At 51.3% G+C, this 23,040-nt stretch overlaps 3 protein-coding genes across 9 annotated transcripts in view; 2 read left to right on the top strand and 1 right to left on the bottom strand.

The window, feature by feature from the left end:
- The first annotated feature begins 2,175 nt into the window (after positions 1 to 2,175).
- Positions 2,176 to 3,718, top strand: LOC122385125 (enhancer of split mbeta protein-like). Its single transcript, XM_043373133.1, has 2 exons — positions 2,176 to 2,688; positions 2,908 to 3,718. Exons 1-2 carry the CDS (start codon positions 2,632 to 2,634, stop codon positions 3,517 to 3,519), a joined length of 669 nt encoding a protein of 222 aa, XP_043229068.1. The 5' UTR covers positions 2,176 to 2,631; the 3' UTR covers positions 3,520 to 3,718.
- A 4,378-nt stretch (positions 3,719 to 8,096) lies between these two features.
- On the bottom strand, positions 8,097 to 16,203 carry LOC122385135 (polyamine deacetylase HDAC10-like). Its single transcript, XM_043373179.1, has 13 exons — positions 16,025 to 16,203; positions 15,537 to 15,720; positions 15,258 to 15,355; positions 14,576 to 14,743; positions 14,097 to 14,289; positions 13,901 to 13,960; positions 13,374 to 13,570; positions 12,651 to 12,916; positions 12,107 to 12,182; positions 11,698 to 11,791; positions 11,279 to 11,420; positions 9,570 to 9,715; positions 8,097 to 9,323 (listed from the first exon to the last, which is right to left on the bottom strand). The coding sequence occupies exons 1-13, from the start codon at positions 16,159 to 16,161 to the stop codon at positions 8,871 to 8,873; spliced, it is 2,214 nt and encodes a 737-aa protein (XP_043229114.1). The 5' UTR covers positions 16,162 to 16,203; the 3' UTR covers positions 8,097 to 8,870.
- A 3,393-nt stretch (positions 16,204 to 19,596) lies between these two features.
- The window catches only part of LOC122385114 (atypical protein kinase C-like), a 120,873-nt gene continuing 117,429 nt past the window's right edge, over positions 19,597 to 23,040 (top strand). Inside the window, exons 1-4 of one of the 7 annotated variants that reach the window (XM_043373116.1) lie at positions 19,597 to 19,630; positions 21,216 to 21,317; positions 21,831 to 21,952; positions 22,674 to 22,763. In XM_043373116.1, the coding sequence (XP_043229051.1) occupies positions 21,265 to 21,317; positions 21,831 to 21,952; positions 22,674 to 22,763 (265 nt within the window). In that variant the 5' untranslated portion in view covers positions 19,597 to 19,630; positions 21,216 to 21,264. Of the gene's footprint in view, positions 19,750 to 21,215; positions 21,318 to 21,830; positions 21,953 to 22,673; positions 22,764 to 23,040 lie in introns of all 7 variants that reach the window. The other 6 variants (XM_043373114.1, XM_043373115.1, XM_043373117.1 and 3 more) reach the window with 6 other exon arrangements.

Raw genomic sequence — 23,040 nt, 5'->3', positions numbered from 1 at the left:
ATCGATATCACTGCTCCACCACCGGGCCCATCGGCACGCGCGTGGGAACCGGCCTTTAAAGCGCTCAATGGCGCCGACACGGGCGCACGTGCCGCTCGCATTCCGGAGCATTGAAGCACCGGGCGCAGCACCTGACCCGGTGGAACGCCGCGGGCCGGGCCAGGGGAGCCGGCGCCCCGGGCGTCCCGGCGCCCCGGGCGGCAGCCGGCCCGCGGGGCGCGCGGCGGCGGCCCGCATTCCGACGCAGGGGACCACACCTGTCGGAATGCGGTCCGGCCGACGCCGTGGGCGCGTCGGAATGCACGCGACAGACGGCCGTCGGTGCTCTGGAATTCACGCGTGCAAACGTCGGCGTCGGCGTCGGTGTCGAAACGGACAGCGGCAGCTGTGGAGGTGCGGTACGGTGAACGCGGATGGCCAGCGCAGGCACCGGTGTCAATATGAGCACCATGAGGCGTGCCCCAAGGCTGCGCGGCCCAAAACTGTGTCAGACGGCTGGTGGGCGGCCTGATGGAGCCCGAGGCGGCGGTAAAAAGTGTCTTACTCTCCAGCTGCCACGCACGAGTCGTGAGGCACCTCCTCTTGCTCGAGTTATGTAAATTACCGGACGCTACACAATGGAGCGCGCAGCCAGGTATGCGGCGACTAGCCAGAGCGGTGGGCGGAGAAAGGTAGAAAATTGGGAGATCGGATAAGGCAGGCGTTGGGCGCTGCGCGAGCCAGGTCCACAGGGTATTTCCTGTCGTGTGAGATCGACTTTTATGGCGTGAAATTGGGTCGATTTACGACTGATACACATGTAAGCGGGCCGTTACTTGAGTGGTCATAATTAGAAGGGACAGCGAATAGTTGGTCAGCCGCACAATGCGTCGGATGACTCGGACCGAACTAGATCGCAACACGAAAGGGCAATCGAAACGGCCGTTTGACAAATTGCGTTTGGACGTTTGGTATTCGCCGCGGCTGCTTGTGGCTCCATTGTACTGTCAGGTGGAATAAAGCACCGCAAAACATCGCGGCAAATTACTGTGAACGAGATTCATGAGCTTTTTTACAGACGGTGATGTGAAGTCAAACTTTTTGTGCACGTATGGGATGTGTCATACAGACTTAGCGGGTGCTCGTATGGTAAGGTATGGTATTCTATAATGTAAATGACTGATTCAAGGTGAAACCGCAAAATTGTGACATTTGGTTCTCCCGTTCTCTGAAAAAGCGTGCGACTTATATGTGATATTCAGTGTTAAAAAGGAAGAGCAACACGACTAACCTAGCCTGCATTTCGGTGAATGCTTACATCATTTGCTCAGTGCTTTCAGTGGCCCATTCAGTGTTGTCATTCCAAGCCAAATTGATGGACGGTATTGGTGGCCGCTTAGCATAATCTGCAAGAGACAAGATAGCAGCATAATGGTTAGCGACGAGCGGCAAACGCCATACATCGAGACATGAACGGCTATCTATTATTCAGCTAGCCCGACCCTGCATCCGATCAGCGAAATCATTTGTCATTTGTCAAATACCGCCGTGTCCCCACACTGTCCAATGATATGCTTACTTTCTTCAAGAACGATGATATGTGATGTAAGTTGTAGGCCGTGCTGTCCGATTATTATGTTCGGTAGTGCAAAAACGTCATTGGCTTATTTTGAGCGTGAAAGCTTGCAATTCAATGGAAAAATAAACGTACAAAGCGAAAAAAGTTAGCAGGCAGTGGGCACTCAGTGACCATTTGCCAGCACCCAGACACGTGTTTTGCCAAATTACTGCAATTCTGAGTTCCTTGCATTTGAGACGGCCCATCGTAGGTATATTGGCATCGTAGGCGTTTGAGATGGCCCACTGTGTCCGTGTCCTACAGAAGCCCGTGGTCAGAATTTATTAAAAATACGTGGGACCTGCCGATTGCCGAACTCAATATGATTGTTATTTAGAGATAGTCTTGCCGGCATAGGATTCATGGATATTTCTATTCTTATTTTATTTTCACTGCGCTGCCATGCGCGGATGCCACATGGCCGAGGTCAATGAGGAATCTTTCCTCCATAGCTAAGATGGCTCCACGCAAACACCACACATGGCCCCGCTAATCCAGCGCCTGTCCTTGTGCTGTCTGTCAGTGGTGCCGCTGTCTTCAGCAGCGACCCTGCGCCCTCATCTCCCCCCTCCCGGCAGCCCGCGTCAGCAGTCATCGGAGCCGGCCGAGCGCGCGGCCGGCGCTTTTTCCCGCCGTCTTCGGGACAGCGCCGCGCCGCGTCCCTCCGTCTTCAGTCTCCGTCTCGGGCCGGCCGCCCGCTGCGCGAGCACTGCACGTGCGCCCTCCCCCTCCCCTCACCCCGCCCCACTATACGGCGCCCCCACTACGCGCGGCCGGCGGCGGCGGCGGCGGCATCTGGGCGCCAGGTGCGTCGCGCCTCGCGCGCTGTGGGAATGTCTGCGTTCCCACGCCGCGGCGGCCGCCCCCCGCGCGCCGGGCGCCGCGCGCACCTGGCGGCCGCTGTTTAAAACCGGCCGCCGCCGCTGCGGTCGGCATTACGGTCTGAGCCGGCGAGCAGTGAGGAGCTCCAGAGAGAGAGGCGATTTCAGTGAGCGAGACACGTGTTGACGAGCGGTGAAACGAACAGAGTCGAGATGGCACCCTGCCAAGTGATCCCTTCGGAGTCGGCGAGCCCCAGCGATTACAAAAAGGTGAGCATCGGCTTCAGTTTTTATTACAGCATCTTAAAATCAACTTATTACGATTTGTACTTTAAAAATCTTCTGAGTTCAGTGCATTGTAGTTCTCCTTTTACGTTTCAACGTTTATATTTTCAACATTAGTCACATGGAATTGTTCTCGCCCATTGCCTGCTGTCACTGTTAGCACATTGGACAAGGTCTTGACGGCCTCTCTCCGCTGTTCCTCAGGTTCTGAAACCTCTGCTGGAGCGTCGGCGTCGGGCGCGCATCAACCGCTGCCTGGACCAGATGCGCGACCTGATGGTGGACGCGCTGTCCATGGAGGGCGACAGCGCCGCCAAGCTGGAGAAGGCCGACGTCCTGGAGCTGGCTGTACGTCACCTTCAGAAGCTGCAGGCGCAGCGGCGCGCCGCCGCCCCCGCTGCCCCGGCCGCGCCGGCCGCCAGTCCGCAGACCGAGCTGGATCGGTACCGCGCCGGGTTCTCCGCCGCCGCCACCGTGGTCAGCCGGGCCCTGGCCTTCACCCCTGGCGTGGATGTGGAGCTGGGCACCCGCGTGATGCAGCACCTGGGCAGCTCGTTCCGCGCGCTCGACCAGCGCCGGCTGTCTGCGCCGCTGACGGTGGAGGTGCCCCAGTTCCGCACCCGGGTGCCGGTGACGGCGTGCCCGGCCAGCCCGGCCGACAGCTGCAGCTCGGGCTACTCAAGCGGCGCCGACAGCGGTCTCCTCACCGTGGTGACGCCGGTGTCTGCGGCCCCGCGCGCGCCGGCCTCCTCCCAGTGCAGCCCCAGCCCGCTGAACCTGAAGCTGGGCGACGAGGGCATGTGGCGGCCATGGTGAACGGGCTGTCGCAGCTCGGCGCTGCCGGAGGGCTTTCAGAGACTGCCCGGCCACGGGGGCCGAGACGGGCGTGCTGTGATATTGGGCCGCTGTGATAAGTGTTTGCTTTTTGTGTGCTTTGTTTGTAGTCATGTTGTTTGTGCACAGGTGACGTTCAGTTTCATTCAAGGCTGTACAATACACCTTACGATGTGTGTTATATGATCATGCTTTTTAAGCTCGAGGGTAACTAAAGGGTGCAATAAGAACACGGTCCTTTAACGAATATAACGGTACTCCTGCTGAAGCGTATACAGAGCTGCAAGATCACACACCGATACAACAACTGTTCGAGGGCGTGACCGCAGCAGAAGGCTAACGTAGGCCGATAGGTACAAAAAAAAAATGTTGCACCATGGGAGGAATAATTGTCAATTAACACGCAGCCGACGGACGGGCCACCAGCCCGGAATGGAATAATGCTTATCAAAGTTAAGGAAGGAGTTTATAAACAACACGTGCATTACATCAACACGGCACGGGGGGGGGGGGCAGTCGCATTCAGGACTATCACAGGTTAAATTGAGAGATCCGATTGTGCGCCATTAGATAATTACGCAAAACATTATTCCCGATTCTCTGCTAAAACGCGGTAACGAGATAACGTCGCGTAGTGCGTACCGAAATCAACCATAACTAATAACTATACTGGTTGACAAGACGAGCTCCCTTCCCTAGGCGCATAACCTGAACCAATACCCAGGAAGGACCGTCCGTCGAATACCGGCAACAATCACGGATATTTTCGCTGAAGGAGTACATACCTTACCTTTATGATACTAGCAAGAGACAGCGCGAGAGCGTGAATTATCCGATGCAACTGCAACAGCAAGAGTTGGGCACAAAATGAGCTTTATAGTCGTCGCGCCCTGAATCCACAATAAACAACAGCAAGGCGATGTTACCGTAACATTTAACATTAACATCGAGCCTAACGTGAAGGTACCGCCCTATGGAATTCTGAATTCTAAATACTTGTGAGCTAAAAGGAACTTTTTTTTGCCAGACTAAGAACTTCATGAAATGATGAAATCTGAGGGGTGATTTGAAATCAATAGACCACCCTATTTTAATTGGAGGCTACGTAAACAGTGAAAACAGCTTAACTGCTGAGTGCTGCGCATCGCAATAAAATTTTACAATGATGTATAGGATACGGGTTCGGACTTCCGATATCCGAGTTACAGTGAAATCGCTTTAGGTATTGACTATTGGTGGGGAATAAATGCTTTGCCCACGCCATGGCCCACGCTTATAGAGAGCTTCCAACAATCCGTGAATAAAACCTAAATAGGGCACAGGTTCCTAGTTGCATGGTTTAGGCACCTACGCGTTTCTAGAAACTCGTGATTTTCGACTGTACGCAAAATGCTTATAAATTATAATCAACCATATCAATACCGGTTACATACCTACGTTAATGCGTATGAAACAGAATTGAAATAACAAAATAGTACCTAGGTACTCACATCGAAAAAGAAACAAAACGGAGCGAGTGGCTGGCATAAATCAAGCACAAAGCGAAGGCTGTAGCACAGTTTGAAACACCATAACCGGCCGGTATCGAAAAGCAGCGTTATTTAAAAATGACTGAAATTAGTAAACTCATTCATTAAATGCTCAACCAGCATAGAGGCGGGTAATGAGCTGAATCCCTACACACTCACAAACATTTAGACGGCAGGGCCCAGAGAAAGCCAATAAAGGGCTGAGGGCATAAGTACGCCTGACACGTCACACCTACTAGTGCCTAAATGGGAAAGCTGACGGGTAAATAATAGGTACAGTTCATCATTCAATGGGCGATTAGCGTTGGCAATGCATCGTGATATTCACATAATCCGTGTTCGCTGTAGCTATCGCATCCTCTGTAAGCAAATATCAAAGCAAGATATCCTCACTGATTTTCGCCGAGTGCCCGGATATGTTCTGGTTGCATAACATATGCCGTGCTATGTCACTGCAAATTGTCCATATGTGCTGTCCTGCATGGTGACACCCTCATGAGCAAGGAACATTTATTTTCTCCTATTACGTGGGCCATCACGATAACCGAGCTTTTCCAGCTGAAACTTCCAGGTCATCATATCACATGTGGACCTCGTGCTCCTGACCGGGCCGGAGTCCGCCGCATTGCACCACCAGCTCCTCGCTTTCAGTGGAAATTTCGCGGCCGAATTTCGTTTCCGCGGCGTTTCCTGTGTGCATCTCCTGACCCAGAGGAGACCAGCTGGGCGGAACCGGCAGCTCCGTCCATTTCTGGTGGGCCGCTCCAGTACCGCCTCACGGGTCACGCAACGTCAGCCGGGCAATATGGAGCCCTGAGCCCTGAATGTGGCTCCTCCGGCATGCCTCTGCACTCTGCACCACCATGCAGTGGCTCAGGAGTGTGCAATGTCTTATTTATATAAATGACAGCGGCAGACAAGGATAGCCTAGGGGTTGTAGTCATTAAAACCGGAAATAGATGGATCAGGACTCCAACCGGGTCAGATCCCGGCCGAGACCGGATAGAAGCCGTACTGATGCTTCCCGTCCTTACGGAACCAGCCGGGCCAGTTGTATTCTTTCTTGAAAGGGGGCCAGTTAGATTTAGCAGCTCCAAGCAGTCTCAAAATTCATGTGAAGACTAGAAGACTATGTGAAGACGGCAGAAGTCATGCTCCAAAGCTTGAGATTAGAAGTAGAACAATCATGATTCAACCTTGCTAGATAAAGGCAATTCCTTTCACCATGATGAATAAACGCATTGTTGTATTGGAAGTTCAACGGTGACTGAGCAAGCTCTGACAATTTCTCCCATGATTTCAACCCCTGATTTCATTTCAGTGCTAATTTCGTATGACCACGAACACGTAGCCATTTTTTATGATCACATCCACTAAAATCGTAATTGGGTTGACCGTAAATTTTCTAAAAAGTCGCCTGTCCTCCTCACAAATCACACTATCACTGACAGTGGGCCGGCCTGTCAGTCGCCCGTTGACGGCCTGACGAGCTGCCACATCTGCCAGATCAGTCTCCGCACTGACAGTCTGTCAGGGTTTGACGGCTCACTCGCCTGGCCAGCTGAGCGGTGATACTTTGATGGACTCAGCCGCTCTGAAGTACCGTGCACAGTGTGCAGCAGGATGACAAAAAGAACGCTATCAGCTTTGTTTGAAAATCATATCGCAAGACATACCACTTCAATCAAGCGGTGAGTCTATGTCTATTGGCCACTCGGCGTTGGACAATAGGGAACACCTGCGGCGTCCCCCGGCCAGTTTCCCATTTTTCTCGATAGCGTAATGAATTCGGACACTGTACTGTGGCTTTCGGCAGACCATTGGTATACGGCCTTTTCATTTCTACCTACAGAAATGGGTATTTGATTGCTTGGTTTGTTCACGATCTGCAGCAATGAACAATCCCGTTATTTTTTTTTTTCGCCGTTCGTTGCTCATCTAATCAGCGATCGCGATGTCATACACGGATGGATCCGTTTGCAGAAGAACAAAGTACAGCGGCTGGCAATTTGTTGAGGTGGGCTGTTGAGGATGCCGTGTTTAGTCATTGACAAATAAACAAATGCTGAAAACAAAATTACAGCCAAAACAGCGGCACCTCTGGCGCTACACTCGCCAGCAACCGTACAAAGCTAAACCATCTGCGATCCCAAACTTTAGCCTACCCAACAAAAAAGTCATAAAGCAGCTTGCTGTGTATTTCGAAATTGACGTCAACAATGGCACATCAAGCCGGCGACTGGCGTCTCACTGGCACACCAGTTTGCGCCCATCTGGCATCTGATGATCATAGACTCATCGGACTTGCCAAAACTCGCTACGTGGAATACCATTCAGCGGTAGATATACATTGGAGTAACAAATGTCAACAAAATGCATCGCACTCTGGGCTCGGGACTCTGCAGTACGTGACAAGATGACATGTGACGAAGCTGAATTCTGAAGACATTGACGCGGAGACAAATGTCTGCAGCATAGGAACGATAAACACGCGTATGTACATTATCAGGAAAACTTCGGCGGGGTTCAATATTTGAGCGGCTTCGTTTGATTATCGTTCGCTCTGATTGCAGCTGAAACTGGGAACATTGGCCATCGGAAACATGCAATATATCGGATACAAATCAAGTGTAAAAGGAAAGCCGAGGCACGATTGTCGTGGGAAAGAATCGCTATTCTGTCTTTCTAGTTACATCACAATCTATCAAAAACGTCCACTCAATAACCCGAGGAACATAATGCCCAATGAGGGTAGACGTAAAAATACCAGCATGACGGGACTCAACAAAACATTACCGTAAAGTGGGGCTATTTGAGACAGTGGGGCTATTTGAGACAGTATTTAAAACCGCTATAAAATGACGATCGTTTGATTTTTGTGTGATATTTTTGCACAGGGAGGTGTGGAATCGAGCAGTAAATCGCCTGAGCAAAAAATTAAGCATGAATCTTAAGTGGTTTTTATTTTATAGCAATTTTAAATACTGTCTCAAATAGCCCCACTGTCTCAAATAGCCCCACCTTACGGTATCAAACATTTGAAATACTCATGAAAATAATCCGATAGGCACGCAAAAGGAGCATTAGCATAGCATAGAAACTTGTCTTTTGGGAGAGGCTGTCTTTTTACAGACTAGACTACGTTATCCTATGAACACAGTGTGATACGACTGGGCGTAGGAACGTTAAAGGGAAACGGCACTTACCGGGAATAGAATTACCGGGACGAACACTTCAATAAACTTCCTTAAAACGATGCACACTCGTTCGCAAAGGAATCCAACAACCCAAAACCGCACAGCCTTAGTACACAACTCAAGCTCTACAAAAGCAAATGTTAGCATTAGCATTAGCATTAATCCTACTGGCGCCTATAAATCGAATGGCGCCTAAGCATGCCATTCTTATAACTACCAGCACATCGATATTACAACAACGCTACCATTCGCTTACAAATTACATACAATACCCGCAATGGTTTTAAGTACTTGCGCGTGATTGGCGTAATTATTTGTCTGCCATTATTGATCCGCGCATGCCACATCGCAACTTTTTAGCAAGCATACATCCATATTGGTCCAAACATTGAAAGCACATAGTTGACGAGACAAATGCATGGAGAATCGGAACAAAACATATTGCATTGCATCGGAACTGCTCGAGTTAATATTTACCATGCAGTATATAATATCAAAAGGAAATATGGCAAGTTATTTTCCGCTCTCCCCGGCACGCGGCACAAGGTTGACAGTATGATCAGCACGCCTCGAAACCGTCAGCCGCTGCCCATCGCTCTGCTGGAGCTCAGTGGAAGGGCTCGTAGGTGGAGGGCTTCCTTCCCTCCAGCGCTGTCTCGGGCACCCTCTTCATCTCGGCCAGTGCCGGCCAGTGCTGCCCCTGGCGGCGCAGCGCGCGGCGCAGGTTCGCCAACGCGGCGAGAGATGGCGCGCCGAGCGGCGGCAGCGGCCGCGGCGGCCGGCCCAGCAGCGGCGGCAGACAGGCGTCCGAGCCGATCACCACCAGCCGGCCGCCGGCCAGCGCGCGCAGATGGTGGGTGACGTGCTCCGCCAGCGCGGCCGACTCGGGCGGCACGGCCGGGGCCAGCAGCAGCACCAGCTGCGGGCAGAGCTGGTACGCCAGCGGCAGCAGCAGCTGCGTCAGCAGCGCCACCGCCTCGCCGGACTCCCAGCTGACGTCCGGGGACGGCGACTCGAGCATCAGCGGCGTGCGGATCCGGTCCGCGCCCGCCCACGAGAGCTGAGAGAGGCGCGGAGAGGCACGGTTAGCTGGCGGGCCGCCGAACTACACACAGCACACTAAGGTGATTCGAGACAGAGCCCAAAGAAAGGGCACTGGGTCAGCGAAGGAGTCATCAAAACAAAGAAATAATGGAGGATGACCCAGTTTAGCAGGTTGTATGCATGGAAGAGAGGGCAGCAGCTGCAGCTTCCGCAGCCAGTTGGGGTTGGCAATCACAGGACAAAAGACTCCGCGATTACTCACCAGCGGCTCGACGGTCGGCGACAGCTCGGCGGTGGTCTTCTGGTCGTGGTGCAGGTTCACCACCTCGCAGCCGCCGCCAGAGATGGTCAGAACCACGGCCTCGGCGTCCGAGGGACAGGGCACCATCAGACCCCAGTCGGGAGCCACTGCGGGGGGGGGGGTCAGGTCAGAGGTCAGAGACAGGGCACCATCAGACCCCAGTCAGGAGCCACTGCGGCGAGAGGGGGGTCATACTGAGGTCAGGGGCAGGGAACCCTCAGACCCCAGTCGGGAGCCACTGGGGGGATAGGTTACAGTCAGAGGTCAGGGACAGGGCACCATCAGACCCCAGTCGGGAGCCACTGGGGGGATAGGTTACAGTCAGAGGTCAGGGACAGGGCACCATCAGATCCCAGTCAGGAGCCACTGGGGGGAGGGATAGAGGTCACATACAGAGGTCACACAGTGGTCAGAAACAAGACGCCGGCATTAGACCCCAGTCGAGAGCCACTACAAGGAAGACATATAGGTCACATACAAAGGTCAGGGGCGGGGCACCATCAGAACCCGGTCGGGAGCCACTGGGGAGGGACAGAGGTCACATACAGAGGTCACATACAGAGGTCACATACAGAGGTCAGGGTCCGGGCGCCATCAGAACCCGGTCGGGAGCCACTGATGACTGAGAGGAGAGATAGAGGTCAGGGGACACAGCTCAGGGACAGGGCAACACAAGACACCAGTCAGAGGGGTGTTCACGAGCACCGCACACTGCTGCGTGCGGTGTGTGCGGTGCGTTCAGCAGGCGTGGGGGTAGGGGATGGGTAGGCGGCTCTGACGTCACGGCTGCGTGCGGTGGACGGTCCGCTGTGGCCAGTCCCGGCCGGCCACAGCGGTCGCTGTGTGCGGCAGTGGCGCGGGAACTTCTTCCAGACTGGGGGGCTGAACCATAATAGAAATCAACCTAGGGTACCCCCAAATCTAGTTTTCTCACCGGTTTTAGGCCACTTATTTTTCAGACCTTGGCCTTTCCAACAACAACAAAAAAAAGAAAATATTTTCAAAAAGTGAGGTATTCCGTCTCAGCTGAGTGAACAAACTACCGTTTTGGCAACCTGGAGTAAAGGTTTTAATCTGCCAAATGAGTTGCCGAGCCAGTGAAATAGATGGATTTTTCACTTACATGCTTTCTTCCTTTGTGACCCACAACCCCTAATTTGGGGAGGACAAGCTGCCCGACGGTTCCTGGCCTCATGAAACGTTGTGGGGCACCGCCCCCACGGCCGCAGAGTTGTGGGGGCAAGCTTCCCCCACTGCCCCCTCCCCCGGTTCCCACGCCTATGTATGAATCTATGAAATTATGTTGGTAGATTTCCGATTTCGATTCCTCCAGCTGGGAGGGCTCAAATACATTACGAGCCCCCCCAGCCGAAAAGCTGGGGGGCTCAGCCCCCCCCCCCTAGCCCCCCCGGTTCCCGCGCCACTGGTGTGCGGTGACGGACGCAGTGGGCGGAGCTTGGAGGCTGTGTGCGGTCCGACCGCACACAGGGCCCGTGAACAGCCCTCTGGAGTCGCTGGCGATGGAGTGGAAAGGTGGGGACACTATCAGCCACTATCAGCGCCACTGAAGAGGGTGTTGATGAAGAGGGTGTATGTAACGCACGAGGAGACAGAAGCTTGCCCTAACCACCGACCAGTCCCCGGCGCCAGGCCGCCCTCCCGCGACTGACCGCAGAGTGGCGAGTCTCTCCAGTCGACCACCAGGAGGCGCTGGCAGCGGGAGAGCGCGTGTCGCGCCGCGGCCGGTCCGTCCGGCTCTATACAGGCGCAGAAACCGGCCACGGCCCGGTCCTCCAGCACGGCGTCAATGGCCTGAGGGTGAGCGGCACGGGGGCTGGTTATCAGAGGTCCTGAGGGTGGGAGTGATACACAGGGCGGAGGGAAGGGGAGAGAGCGGCTGAGGTAAGCCGAGGGGTGGGCAGAAAGCAATTTTAAACAGGGCTGAGAAGCACGACAGTCACACCAACTCCTCAACTGATTCCAAGTTTTTATCATAAATCATAAACAAATCATAAATATTTCTATAAAATAAATCAGTAACGTTTGAACGTTCAGGTCTGTCCGAGTCCATCTGTTCCCTCCGTCTGACCTCTGTGATTCCGTCCTCCTGACATGCGTCTGCTCCGCCGCCCACCTCCAGGCAGCCCTGCATCAGCGCGGCCACAGACTCGGAGCGAATCACCCTGTAGAGCAGGGGAGGGTTAGATGGGATATTGTACTGTCCCTCCCCTCCAGACAGCCCTGCATCAGCGCCGCCACAGACTGAACGAATCACCCTGTACCTGTAGTACGGTACGGTACAGGGTAGGCGTCAGCGGAGTGTCGTACAGATAGGGGAAATATACACGACTTAGCCCACCAACATCTACACAATTAATTGTATACGTATTCAAAGCAAACATTCAAGATGAACTCAATTATGTTTACTAATGCACACTGTACAAACGTGGCAATTCAAAGCACGGTGACCTAAAAGGGCGTCGCGCTGTACCACTCACCCGTTCATGGGGTTGGGATGGTGGTGGTGTGTTTTGGCCACCACCAGACGACACGGGGCCACAGTAAGATCGGTGTCTGCGGAACAGAGCAACTGTCACTGTCGGGCATTGAGACACTAGCAGATGACATGGCACAACAGACAGGTCTGTATCTGAGGAGCGGAACAAAAATCAGGAGAGCAGCAGAGACGCGGCACACATCGCCTAATGGCTATCGAGCTTTTATATTATCCGAAACGTCAGCTGAGCTCATGCCTACACTGTTCACCTAAGTTCACGGAAGAATGCTGCAACCTTTCAAAAATTTCTCTTCAATGAACGTTAACCCAGTTCCCAATTGCAGCTTTGACACCATACAAAACTACGGGAGAAGGCTTGATATCTTTTTGAAGAACAGCCGAAAACATATTCTAAATGGACTTCAAAAGGTATCTTCACTTTACTCAGGGGGTACCGACAGCTACGACCCAGGGCGCGAATGAGGCACACATACCCAGCCACTAGTCAGTAGCCACTGACACCCCTCCCTGTCTCCCTCACGCACCCTCTCTGAGCTGGTCGAGCTCCCGTCGGTAGCGCTCCTTCTCCTCCTCGCTCTGTACGGGACACGCGCCGATCGTGGGGTAGGTGGCGTCGGCGGGCGGCGGGTCGCCGCGGTACTCCACCACTGGGATGTGCTGGTCGGGGGCCGCCGCCGCGCCGCCCCCGCCGCCGCCCCCGCCCGGGGCCGGGTGGTACGTGTCGTACAGCGTCAGGAAGCCCCAGCTGCGCCGCTGGGAAGACACCACGTTCAGAATGGTCTCCTCCACACTGAAATGTGGATACAGAATGAGAGATTAGACAAGACAGACACAACGGAGGGGGCTTCTCGCCAATACATTATTTAGACGAGTCAAAACATGACATCGGAAAAACTGACACATCATGCGACGGTGGTTGTTAACAAGTCGTATGGATAAGCCTTCGACTTTTTTTCCCTCGCATCATCCCAGGTGTTGCCCTATATTTTTTTTATTCAGGCCTCCCTCCAACGGGCTCATATATTCCCATTTACAGGAGGGCTCCTCCTCCCCCCGGCCACCTCCCCCCCCCCCTTACACACCTTACACAAGCCGACCACCAATTCCAAGTAAATGGGTCAGCATTTCCCTCAGCCCTAGCCGCTTGATACAATCCATCACATCTCTCACACCAGCGTTTCTCAGCTGATCGACTGCCTCTCAATGTTCCACCTATCGAACGGACATACAGCGGTTCCCAGTCTGACCTGTCGCAGGGCGGCAGCAGGGCCGGCAGCGGCGGCGGCGGGTCGCCCAGCAGCGCGCGCAGGGTGAGCGCGGCCGACTCGGCCAGCGAAGACAGGCAGTAGCCGCCCTCCAGAACGACGGCCAGCCGGCCCGACGCCAGGCTCATCAGAGAGTGAGTCAGGTGCGCGAAACACGCCGGCGATACCCGCATCTCACCCTGGGGGTACCGAACGGGAGGGGAACGGTTGGAAGTCAACAGGGCGGTGGAAGAGATACAAGCGGTAGTACAGAGCCCAAAGTGATGCATTAATGTCAGGTAATGAATACAAAAGCTCTCATATATAAGTAGAAAACTTGATGGATAGACGCAAAAGCGGCGAATCAGATATTAACCAAATTGAAGGTCAGCAGTTCAAGCGTCCATCGGAGAGTTCTTCCCGGGTTAATCATTTAAATTGGTAGTAATTGTATGCAGTGTAAGCAAAACGTCAACGATCCCGTCATCAGCGCCACAAAAAGTCAGCTAGTTTTTTTTTCATAGCCTCACCTGGGGACATCCGAGCGCAGCATCGTACCCGGCCGAGACCAGCACGACATCCGGCGCAAACTGAAACACGACGGGGTAGACAGCGGTTCAGACTCTGTCATCATGTGCCAACTGCAGAGCAAAGGCTACAATCACATAACACACATACCTATACAGGCTCTATCCCCTTTCTCCACCCTTCCCCTCCCCTCCTCACCTCATAAGCGGCGGGCAGCAGCAGCCGGTGCCATATCGCCAGATAGTCTTGGTCCTCCATGCCGGTACCGTTGAGGGGCACGTTCCAGTTGAGTCCCAGGCCGGGCCCGTCGCCCACGCAGTCGTACTCGCCCTCGCGCAGGCCGGGCCAGAACTCACCGTGCTCGTATCGGTGCACGGAAAAGTACATCACCCTGGCAGAGATATGGAGGGTGGCGCGAGAAGAGGCGATGTCAGTCTTAGCTGTTGGTACACGCACATCTAGTCGATTGATGTGCGTCTAGTCGACATCTAGTCGATTGATGTTTATAGTCCCTACCTCCAATGTTCGGCTTGTATAACAACGTAGTTATAAGGGTTATAAATTTCTCCAAATCATTACAGAAGAGTGTGACTGCAGAGCTCCGCAGGCAAAATACTTTTTTACAACCGATTATAATAATTCGCTCCCCCAAAAAGCCACCGTCAGCCCCGACCGACCTGTCGTCGTCATAGAAGGCACGCTGGGTGCCCTGGCCGTGGTGGACGTCCCAGTCCACAATGAGCACCTTGAGCCGACGCTGGGCGGCGCGCAGTGCTGCCAGCGCCACGTTGTTGAAGTAGCAGTAGCCGTTGAACTCTGAGGGCCCGGCGTGGTGTCCCGGCGGCCTGAGAACCAGCGGAGGGTGGGGTGGGTTAGACATTAGACAGCATGGGGATTGGAGATCGGGAGGGCAGTAGAGCTGGGGATGGGCGAGGGTATCGTAGGGAGATGATAAATCCAGTTATCTGTTGATTTGGGACATACTACGCATCTTGTGTGGCAGGAGTCTGGCAAGGACATGCTCCGAAAAGACACAATTATGCATAAGCAAAATGATTAGTATACCGTTGTCTATCGTCTAGAACCAACAAACACCTCTCCAACTCACCGGAACTCCATCCCCACCTTTTTACCGAATCAGCCATATCCATACCAAAATCCCGGCGACTCGGCTTCCTACTAATCCCAGATTTAGCCCAATGCCGTGTCCGACCATAGACCCACCCCCTCTCATCAACGTCAGTCTCGCGATCACATCAGAAAAAAATCCCCGCACCGTGCTGTGTCCCGCCCATGATCCTGTGCTCGGCCCAGTGCTATCCCATCCCTAGGTTAAAGCTTCCCGTTCCTCCTCCTCACCTGATAATCGCCATTCCGTTTCTGACTGTGCCGTCAATGACGGCATCCACCAGACTCAGTGTGGAGCCGGCAGACAGCAGCGCAGCCTTGTACGTGGACTGGGGTGCGGCGACGGGGCACACGCGGGGGAGGGCGGGGGGTTAGTTAGCCGATAGGGCGGGGGAGAATGACGAGGGACACTGCTAAAGGCAGAAACACTGCACTCTAAACGACACTCTGCATGTCTCACACCTGCTCTAAGTACTAAGTAGACACCGTCCAGCGTTCCAATGCACTCACCGGGTGAAAAAAGACGGTGTCGTATTTGGACGAGAGCTGCTGCAGCGCCTCGACATCGCGACAGCCACTGGTTCCGGCGGCCGTCGACAGATGGCTCTGCGTGTGAAACATGAGCAGCTCGGCCTCTGTGGCCGGCCGGCACGGCAGGCGCTCACAGCGCTCCATCAGACCGAGCTCCCGACATCTGAGGTCGGTAAATGGTCAGGTCAGGGTCATCCCACGGCGCATGACCTGCTGCGACTAACACGTTACATGGCTACACGCTACGTTACATTTCACGACACCTGACATCGAGATATAGCACAGATCAGCGGCCCAGTCGATTAAATCTAAAATATAAGACATACTGATAGATATGTAATATAGTAATGCATGTACAAGCTCACAATGAAGTGTGACCAAAATACGCATAAACCTGAAACCTCAATACAAAGTAATAGTACAGTGATCCTGTACAAAGCCCACACTCCCCGATATCCATTCCTCACCTTTCCAGGACAGATCGGAGCCGCTCGGGACACTCCTCGAACTCGGGGTCCCAGAGACAGCGGTGCTGCAGCATCAGCTCCTCATCGTAGAGCAGGCCCGTGGCGACAGAGCGCACCGCCGGGAACAGGTCATCCATGGCGGCCGCCCTCACTAACTGGACTGGATGAGTAGACTGACAGCTAGCGACCTTCCAGATAGTGAGAAAAACATGTCATAACAATGTCATAACAACATCCAGTCGGCATGTCGTGCTAAGTCGGGGTAGATTTCATGTCCTTGGGATAGAAAGAGGTTAGAATGGATGGTGGATACTGGATACAGTACAGGGTACTGATTGAATGAACCCAGGGATTCTGGTATCGGTGGTAAAAAATGGATTATGAATCGGGTAAGGAGAAGAAAGGTGGGAAGAGGTTGATCGTCAAAACATACCATCTCTTTAACACCACATTATATGTACATAAGGTATTCTCTATCATTGAATACTTACAACGCTGCGAATGATCCCAATGATGACTACACGCTATCATTTATAGCAGTCCACTCGACACAGCCGCACGCACCACCACCGGCAAACCACAACAGTACCACTCAGCCAGCGCTTTTATGCGGGCTACGCAAGCGCAAGTCCGCGTCTGCGACCGATTCCCTGAAAATCGAGATCATTCTCGCCGCTCACTCCAGCAATAATAAACAAACCCGGCAATAATAAACACGAGATGGGGTCAGAGTCCATACTAATCCCCACTGACCAGGGTGAAGCGGCCAGATTTGGAGTCCGGAAAATTTCCGGCGAAAAAAAGCGACTCAAAAGTTATCAATTCAATATATTGAGGTATGGGGAGACTAGACACCTTACCTACCCTATCGCCTATGCCCCTATGCCCTATTTGTGTTTTACCTAACATCATTGGTTTTTCAGGTTTAAGATATGTAGTTCAAACGCCAATGAGCCAATGTAGATTTAAACCAATTTGTTTAAACATACTGTTTCACGGTTCCCAGGATTTATGATGACATTCTTCAGCACGCCTGTAGGGCCTTTGATGGTGAACTGTTCTTGCGTGTGGCACGGCACATCGGGTATGTGGAATGTGGATAGCTTATGCTTCCTGGAATTGGTCTGTAGACATTGGACGAGGCATGTTTCTGGTCTCAGTAACCTAGACTATCAGATCCAGATGTCAACTAATCAGATTTCGACCTATGAGTCAGACCCCGTTTCAGAGCAGTAGGTACTCCAACCACCACAGACTCCTATGACCACAAGCTGACAGGGTATGCGGACTGCGGTGCTGGAAACTCTTCTACAGTAAATCAAACCATCCAATATGTTTGTGCTTCAGCAGCCTTCTCTGGAACTCAAAGCCACCAGTAAAAGTTACCTCATATCCAGGGCACAACAGACATACAAGGTAGATCCTTTAATGTCCATTATATCTACTAATTACAATCATATGACCATCCTCATAGGATGAGGATCCCTGGGATCCACATTCTGGAGTCTAAGATGATCAAAAAGAGTCCTTACTTATGCAAAGGAAATTTACACTACCTAGGGGTACATACTTTAAGAATTAAACTTGAAATGCAGAGCACAATAAAAGCAAAAACTTGATAATCTTTGTAATGCAGGTAAATTTTGCACATTGGCATGTGCATCGTAACCCAATGCGCATAGCATCCTGGATCCTTGATATCACGCTTCTGAAACTGCAAATGTTATTCTTCATGGACCACAAGGCACGAGCATGTCAAAACACATCTACATCACCAACACATTTTACGTCATGCATAAAACTTCCACCAAAAGCATCAATCAAGGTGTAAGAAAGCAAATGCCTCTTTTCTCTATCTTGTCTGCTTCAGCTTGGTTCATAATGAAAAAAGCCTTACTTTGAGGTCCTTAATTTCACTTGACTGAACACCTATAAAAATCTTGAGCCTCTTATCTCAATGCACCAGTGTCAGTGTGGAGCTGAGCCTCGTAGTGCCCGGTGACCGGTGTCAATGCCCATCCCCTATAACCCCATTCCTCCTTCGTTTGACCTCCACGCAGGGGCAGACACGCGCGCGCAAACGCAGCACCGGCCCCGGCCACAACTTTTGCTCCCAAGCATGCAAAGTTCATTACCGTTTCAGTCCCCGTTTCAGTCTGCCCCCCTCGAGTCTGCCCACATGCAAACCATGCACTTTGCCATATTTATGATATTATCCTCTCCTCTGTCCCCTTACCTCTGATTTTTTTTTTTATAAAAACAAAACAAAATTGAAACAGAGACGTCACTCACAAACAACCGAAGAGACAAGAAAGCAGGAATTTTGTTCAAACGCATCGTAAGCGATTGTAAAGCTGGATTGTGTAAGCCAATCACCACTCACCAGGCAATGCATAATGATGAGTCGACTGTCGAGTTATTAACAATTAACATTCATAACAATTAAATGACATAGTGCCTCATTGCAGTGCCATGAGATTCAGTAAATAGCCTCGTTATTCATGAAATTAGTTCATCTGATAAAAAAATGAATGAGTTCGAAATTCGAATCATAATTATATAATGCAAATGTTTCACAAACCGTCACTTGCGGATGGAGCTATTTACGAACATTATTAGAACATGGAATGATCTTTGTAACGAATCCATGACAGATGTAAAATGACGATAATAACTCAAGTTTATTGTACAAGACAAAGCTTTCGATACATAAAGTATCTTGATCACTGTCAATGAGATGTAGAATATTTGATCAATGCATAATGAGTCATCAATCAATGAGTCATCAATCAATGCATAATGAGTTTGATCATCAAATATTCTACATCTCATTGACAGTGATCAAGATACTTTATGTATCGAAAGCTTTGTCTTGTACAATAAACTTGAGTTATTATCGTCATTTTACATGGAATGATCTTGTCGACATTATTGACGCTAATGCTACAAAACAATGGCATGCACCGGGGGAGAGAGAGAGAGAGAGAGAGAGAGAGAGAGAGAGAGAGAGAGAGAGAGAGAGAGAGAGAGAGAGAGAGAGAGAGAGAGAGAGAGAGAGAGAGAGAGAGAGAGAGAGAGAGAGAGAGAGAGAGAGAGAGAGAGAGAGAGAGAGAGAGAGAGAGAGAGAGAGAGAGAGAGAGAGAGAGAGAGAGAGAGAGAGAGAGAGAGAGAGAGAGAGAGAGAGAGAGAGAGAGAGAGAGAGAGAGAGAGAGAGAGAGAGAGAGAGAGAGAGAGAGAGAGAGAGAGAGAGAGACCGCTGAACTTCGATGTGCAACGAGTAGTTTGATGCATGCCAGGGGCAGGCTCGGCGAGAAAGGGGAGACTAATTGTCTGATCTACCGGATGGTGGATGATTGCGCGAAAAGAGGAACAGAGTCGCGGGCCGCGGGTACGTGGCTATGGGAATACAGGCAATTACATAGATATGCAGACATGTATTTCAAACTTCAACTTTCGACTCAGACGATAAAATGTTGACAGCCTAGGCAGAAATACTGATATATGGCAGCGCACTTACTTCAATATGGTAGCTCCGGCCTGCGACGAAATATGCGTCACCTTCGCTGCCCAACGTCTGTGTGTGTGTGTGTGTGTTGCACCAATGAGGTGTGTTGTGTTGGTTGTGTTATGTGTGCTGTGCGGCGCGGATTTGTGGGGCTGGGTTTCTAGCGTTTCCAGCAAGGCTATATAAACCGTTTCCAGTGACTGAAGTTGGTTTCCAGTGAGTGAGTGTTGTTTTCCGTGAAAATAGAATTTAATTTGCTAGCTGAGGAACTGTTTGTTTGTATTCTTTATGTCAAACTGCACATAATAGTATAAGAATTTCCTTCTTTCAGGTTTTTCTAAACATGAAAAATTCTGATTTCAGTTGGGGAAACTAAGAGGCGAAAATCAAAAAATTGATTGGTCAATAAATGGACTTTTGATGACCATATATGGGCATAAATGCAGCCCCCGCTACAAAGGGTGAATAACGGTATAACAAGCAGGTACTTGCGGTATCACGTCCACTTATCGGAGAGAAAAAGCTTCCATTTTCCACTAGGAATTAGTGTGATTTGATTAAATTCGGCGAATGGCGAATGGACTAGAAAATGGCGATAGGGAAATGGCTTTTCTGCAGGTTCTGGGCGTTTGTTTTGTTTTATGTTTTAATGTTTAGAGTGGCATTACTCAGATTACTGTGTGAATAGTGAACATTTTCTTAGAAAATCTCTTGAATGATGTATTGTTTTGTAATTTTTTTCATTTGATTCAGGAGCACTTTAATCAGAAAATGTAATTTTTATGTGTAATACTTTTTTAAATAAATTAAGCTCGAATGTTTGAATGGACGGATTGACAGAGCCAGAGGCGGAGCCCACGCTAAGCAGAGCTTGTTGCGTAGACTTTGACCCGACCCCTACCGTCCGATCGCGCAAACGGGTATCGGGACTGGGAGAATTTAGATGCCAAAGTTTAACATGCCCTTCAAACCCGAACACGGCCTGCCCCACTCAACTGACTTCAACTGGCTGCGGCTGCTCCCACCAACCGCAGACCATCCCCGTCAGGAGTCTCTCAAACATCGACCGCCGGAGCGTCTCTAACCCGGGCTCTCACTCCACTACCGGGAGTCCAATGCTCTACCAACTGGGCTACGGGACAAGCTACTATTTTGCTATTTGCTTTTTATTTTTCTATTTTGTAAATGCTTTTTTAACTCCCGCAAGTGTTCACTCACATGACATGACATCAGCCGGTCTGCCTGTAGTTTCTTGTGACACCACCTGGCATTTATCAAATGCATACCTGCTGTGCAAGAACATTATTTTCAAAGAAATTGATAAGCAGGAGTTACAGTGGGGCTGGTCAGGGAATAATTGACCTTTTATGTGAAATCTGCAATTGAAGTATTCATGATGTTTGTCATATCAAAAGTGTACATTATGTATGTATTTAGTATTATGTATGTATGTATGTACATTATGGGGTGAAAATTATAGCCAGCTCTTGCTCAGTGTAGGCTGGTGTGGATTGCCATTCTGGTTGGTGCAGGCTGGTGCAGATTAATCACCCTAGCTGGTGGTGCACTGTTTGTTGATTCTGTTGCCATGCTTTGCAGTCTGACCTTTGACCTCTGACCCCACCATAGACTTCTGTATACAGTATACTGAGGTCCCCCTCTGACTGCTGTGTTCTTTTCTGACAGGCAGGTGTAAGTAGTTGTAACCTTCATCTAAACACATCTGTCAGTCACAATGACCCAGGACCAGGTGCCAGATGAGATCAAGGTCAAAACTGCCTTCAAAGGGTGAGTGGCCGAGCTGAACCATGGAGTACCAGTCTGCTGCTGGGTTGTGTGGCTGGCACATCTGAGTTCTGACAGTCATGAGGAATTTAGTGGGCTGTCTGACATTGCTCACTCTGACACCTAACTATGTGAATATCTGCCCTGAGTGATGCAGTAGTAAGCAGCTCTCTAGTCTCTCTTGACCATGTTTTGTACCATTTTGTTGAGAAGGGTAGGTATGTGTCTTTTTCAATTATTACGAGTATGTCCATGAAAACTAACTCATTTTTGTGCATGGATCTTCTATTACATGTCTGTCTTCTGCTTTGTATGTTGAACGTTTGTTGGTGAACGAAATTAAGAACAGTGAACCATTGCTCTCTTGGTGTCAAACATCTTGAACTAGAACCAAGCTCTGTTCTTTTCTCTTGTTTTCACACTGTAGTCGGCTCTCGTCAAAAGCAACCGACACTCACCAGTCACCACCGACCTCCGTTTTTATATTCCTCCGGCTGACCTCCTCTTCTTCTACAGCGAGTTCTACATCACCTACATCAGCCCCGACATGAAGTTCGAGGCGCTGGTGGGCGAGATTAAGGACACGTGCCGGTTCCCGCCCGACGCACGGTTCACCGTCAAATGGGTCGACGAGGAAGGTGAGAGAAGCGAGGGAGGTGGGAGAAGCGAGAGAGGTGAGAGAAGCGAGGGAGGTGAGAGAAGCGAGGCAGGTGAGAGACATGCTCCAGGAGGATAGAGGGAGGCCTGAGGGCTGGAGATAGTGTGTCTCTTTTTCAGTGGGAGATGTGGGTTTTCCGTCTCAGCGGCCGGGAAGAAGAATCGCTTCGGAGACGAAATGCGTGAAGGGTTGGTTTGTGAAAGGGAGGGTTGTGTGTGTTGTCTGAGCTTTTGGGTGGGCGATACAGCTAGGTAAGGTAGGCTATCAAGCGCCCTGAAGGGTGGGTTGACCTGAGGAAGGTTAAAGAGTTGCTCCGGGGATAAGGATGCTGGTTATCGTTTTAAGTAAAGGTAGCTCGCGGCAGTCCCCCCGTAAAGACGTTGTAGCTATCGGGCGAACGATGGATAACAAGCGACATCTATATCAGATTACCTTATCATCGCTTTTGGGCTGACTCACCACAAGGACGGTGAAACAGCTTGGTTTTACGTATACGTGTGCGCGGGAAGGGACGAATGAGTCACCTTTTTAATGCACACTAAGCTTTCCTGTTGACGTATTGTCACCGCTTCAAATCTCTATTTCCGTGGTCGTTTGCATGTCGTAGTCTGTAAGGACTCTTTTGACGTCAGACAGTGCCACACCACTATTCTGACCTGACGACGCTACCATGCTAACGTCACCCATGGCCGCCTCGGCAGGGGACCCGTGCACATTGTCCACCCAGGAGGAGCTCCAGGAGGCCATCCGACTGTACGAGGTCAACAAGGACTCGGAGATCACCATTCACGGTGAGTGCCGCTCGGCGGCTGACCGTCTGAGACTGGTGGCATGGCTGGTGGAGGGGTGCTCGGCCCGGGGCTGGGCAACCAGACCGGTCCCGATCACACCGCTGCCGGCCGCAGTAGGTGCACGGACAGCGACACTGCCCTTTTTTTCCAACAGGAATATTGGTGGTTGTTGAATTACTGCACCGAGGAAAGATATTTCTGGAATTGCATGCGTGCCTCCGGATTGACATACCTACTAGTAACAGTCGTACAGCTCTGACGTGGCTTCTTATTTGAT

This window comes from Amphibalanus amphitrite, unplaced genomic scaffold, assembly GCF_019059575.1.
Source record: "Amphibalanus amphitrite isolate SeventyFive unplaced genomic scaffold, NRLGWU_Aamphi_draft 000209F_arrow, whole genome shotgun sequence".
NCBI classification, from domain to species: Eukaryota; Metazoa; Arthropoda; class Thecostraca; order Balanomorpha; family Balanidae; genus Amphibalanus; species Amphibalanus amphitrite.
This window is presented reverse-complemented; position numbering and strand designations above follow the sequence as displayed.

Bases quoted from the DNA above. Each gene is read 5' to 3' on its own strand.
- LOC122385125 (XM_043373133.1), top strand. From the start codon at position 2,632: ATGGCACCCTGCCAAGTGATCCCTTCGGAGTCGGCGAGCCCCAGCGAT. The intron at 2,689-2,907 runs GTGAGCATCGGC...GCTGTTCCTCAG, and splicing joins GCCCCAGCGATTACAAAAAG to GTTCTGAAACCTCTGCTGGA.
- LOC122385135 (XM_043373179.1), bottom strand. From the start codon at position 16,161: ATGGATGACCTGTTCCCGGCGGTGCGCTCTGTCGCCACGGGCCTGCTC. The intron at 15,721-16,024 runs GTGAGGAATGGA...TACCGACCTCAG, and splicing joins CTCCGATCTGTCCTGGAAAG to ATGTCGGGAGCTCGGTCTGA. The intron at 15,356-15,536 runs GTGAGTGCATTG...GCCGCACCCCAG, and splicing joins ACACCGTCTTTTTTCACCCG to TCCACGTACAAGGCTGCGCT.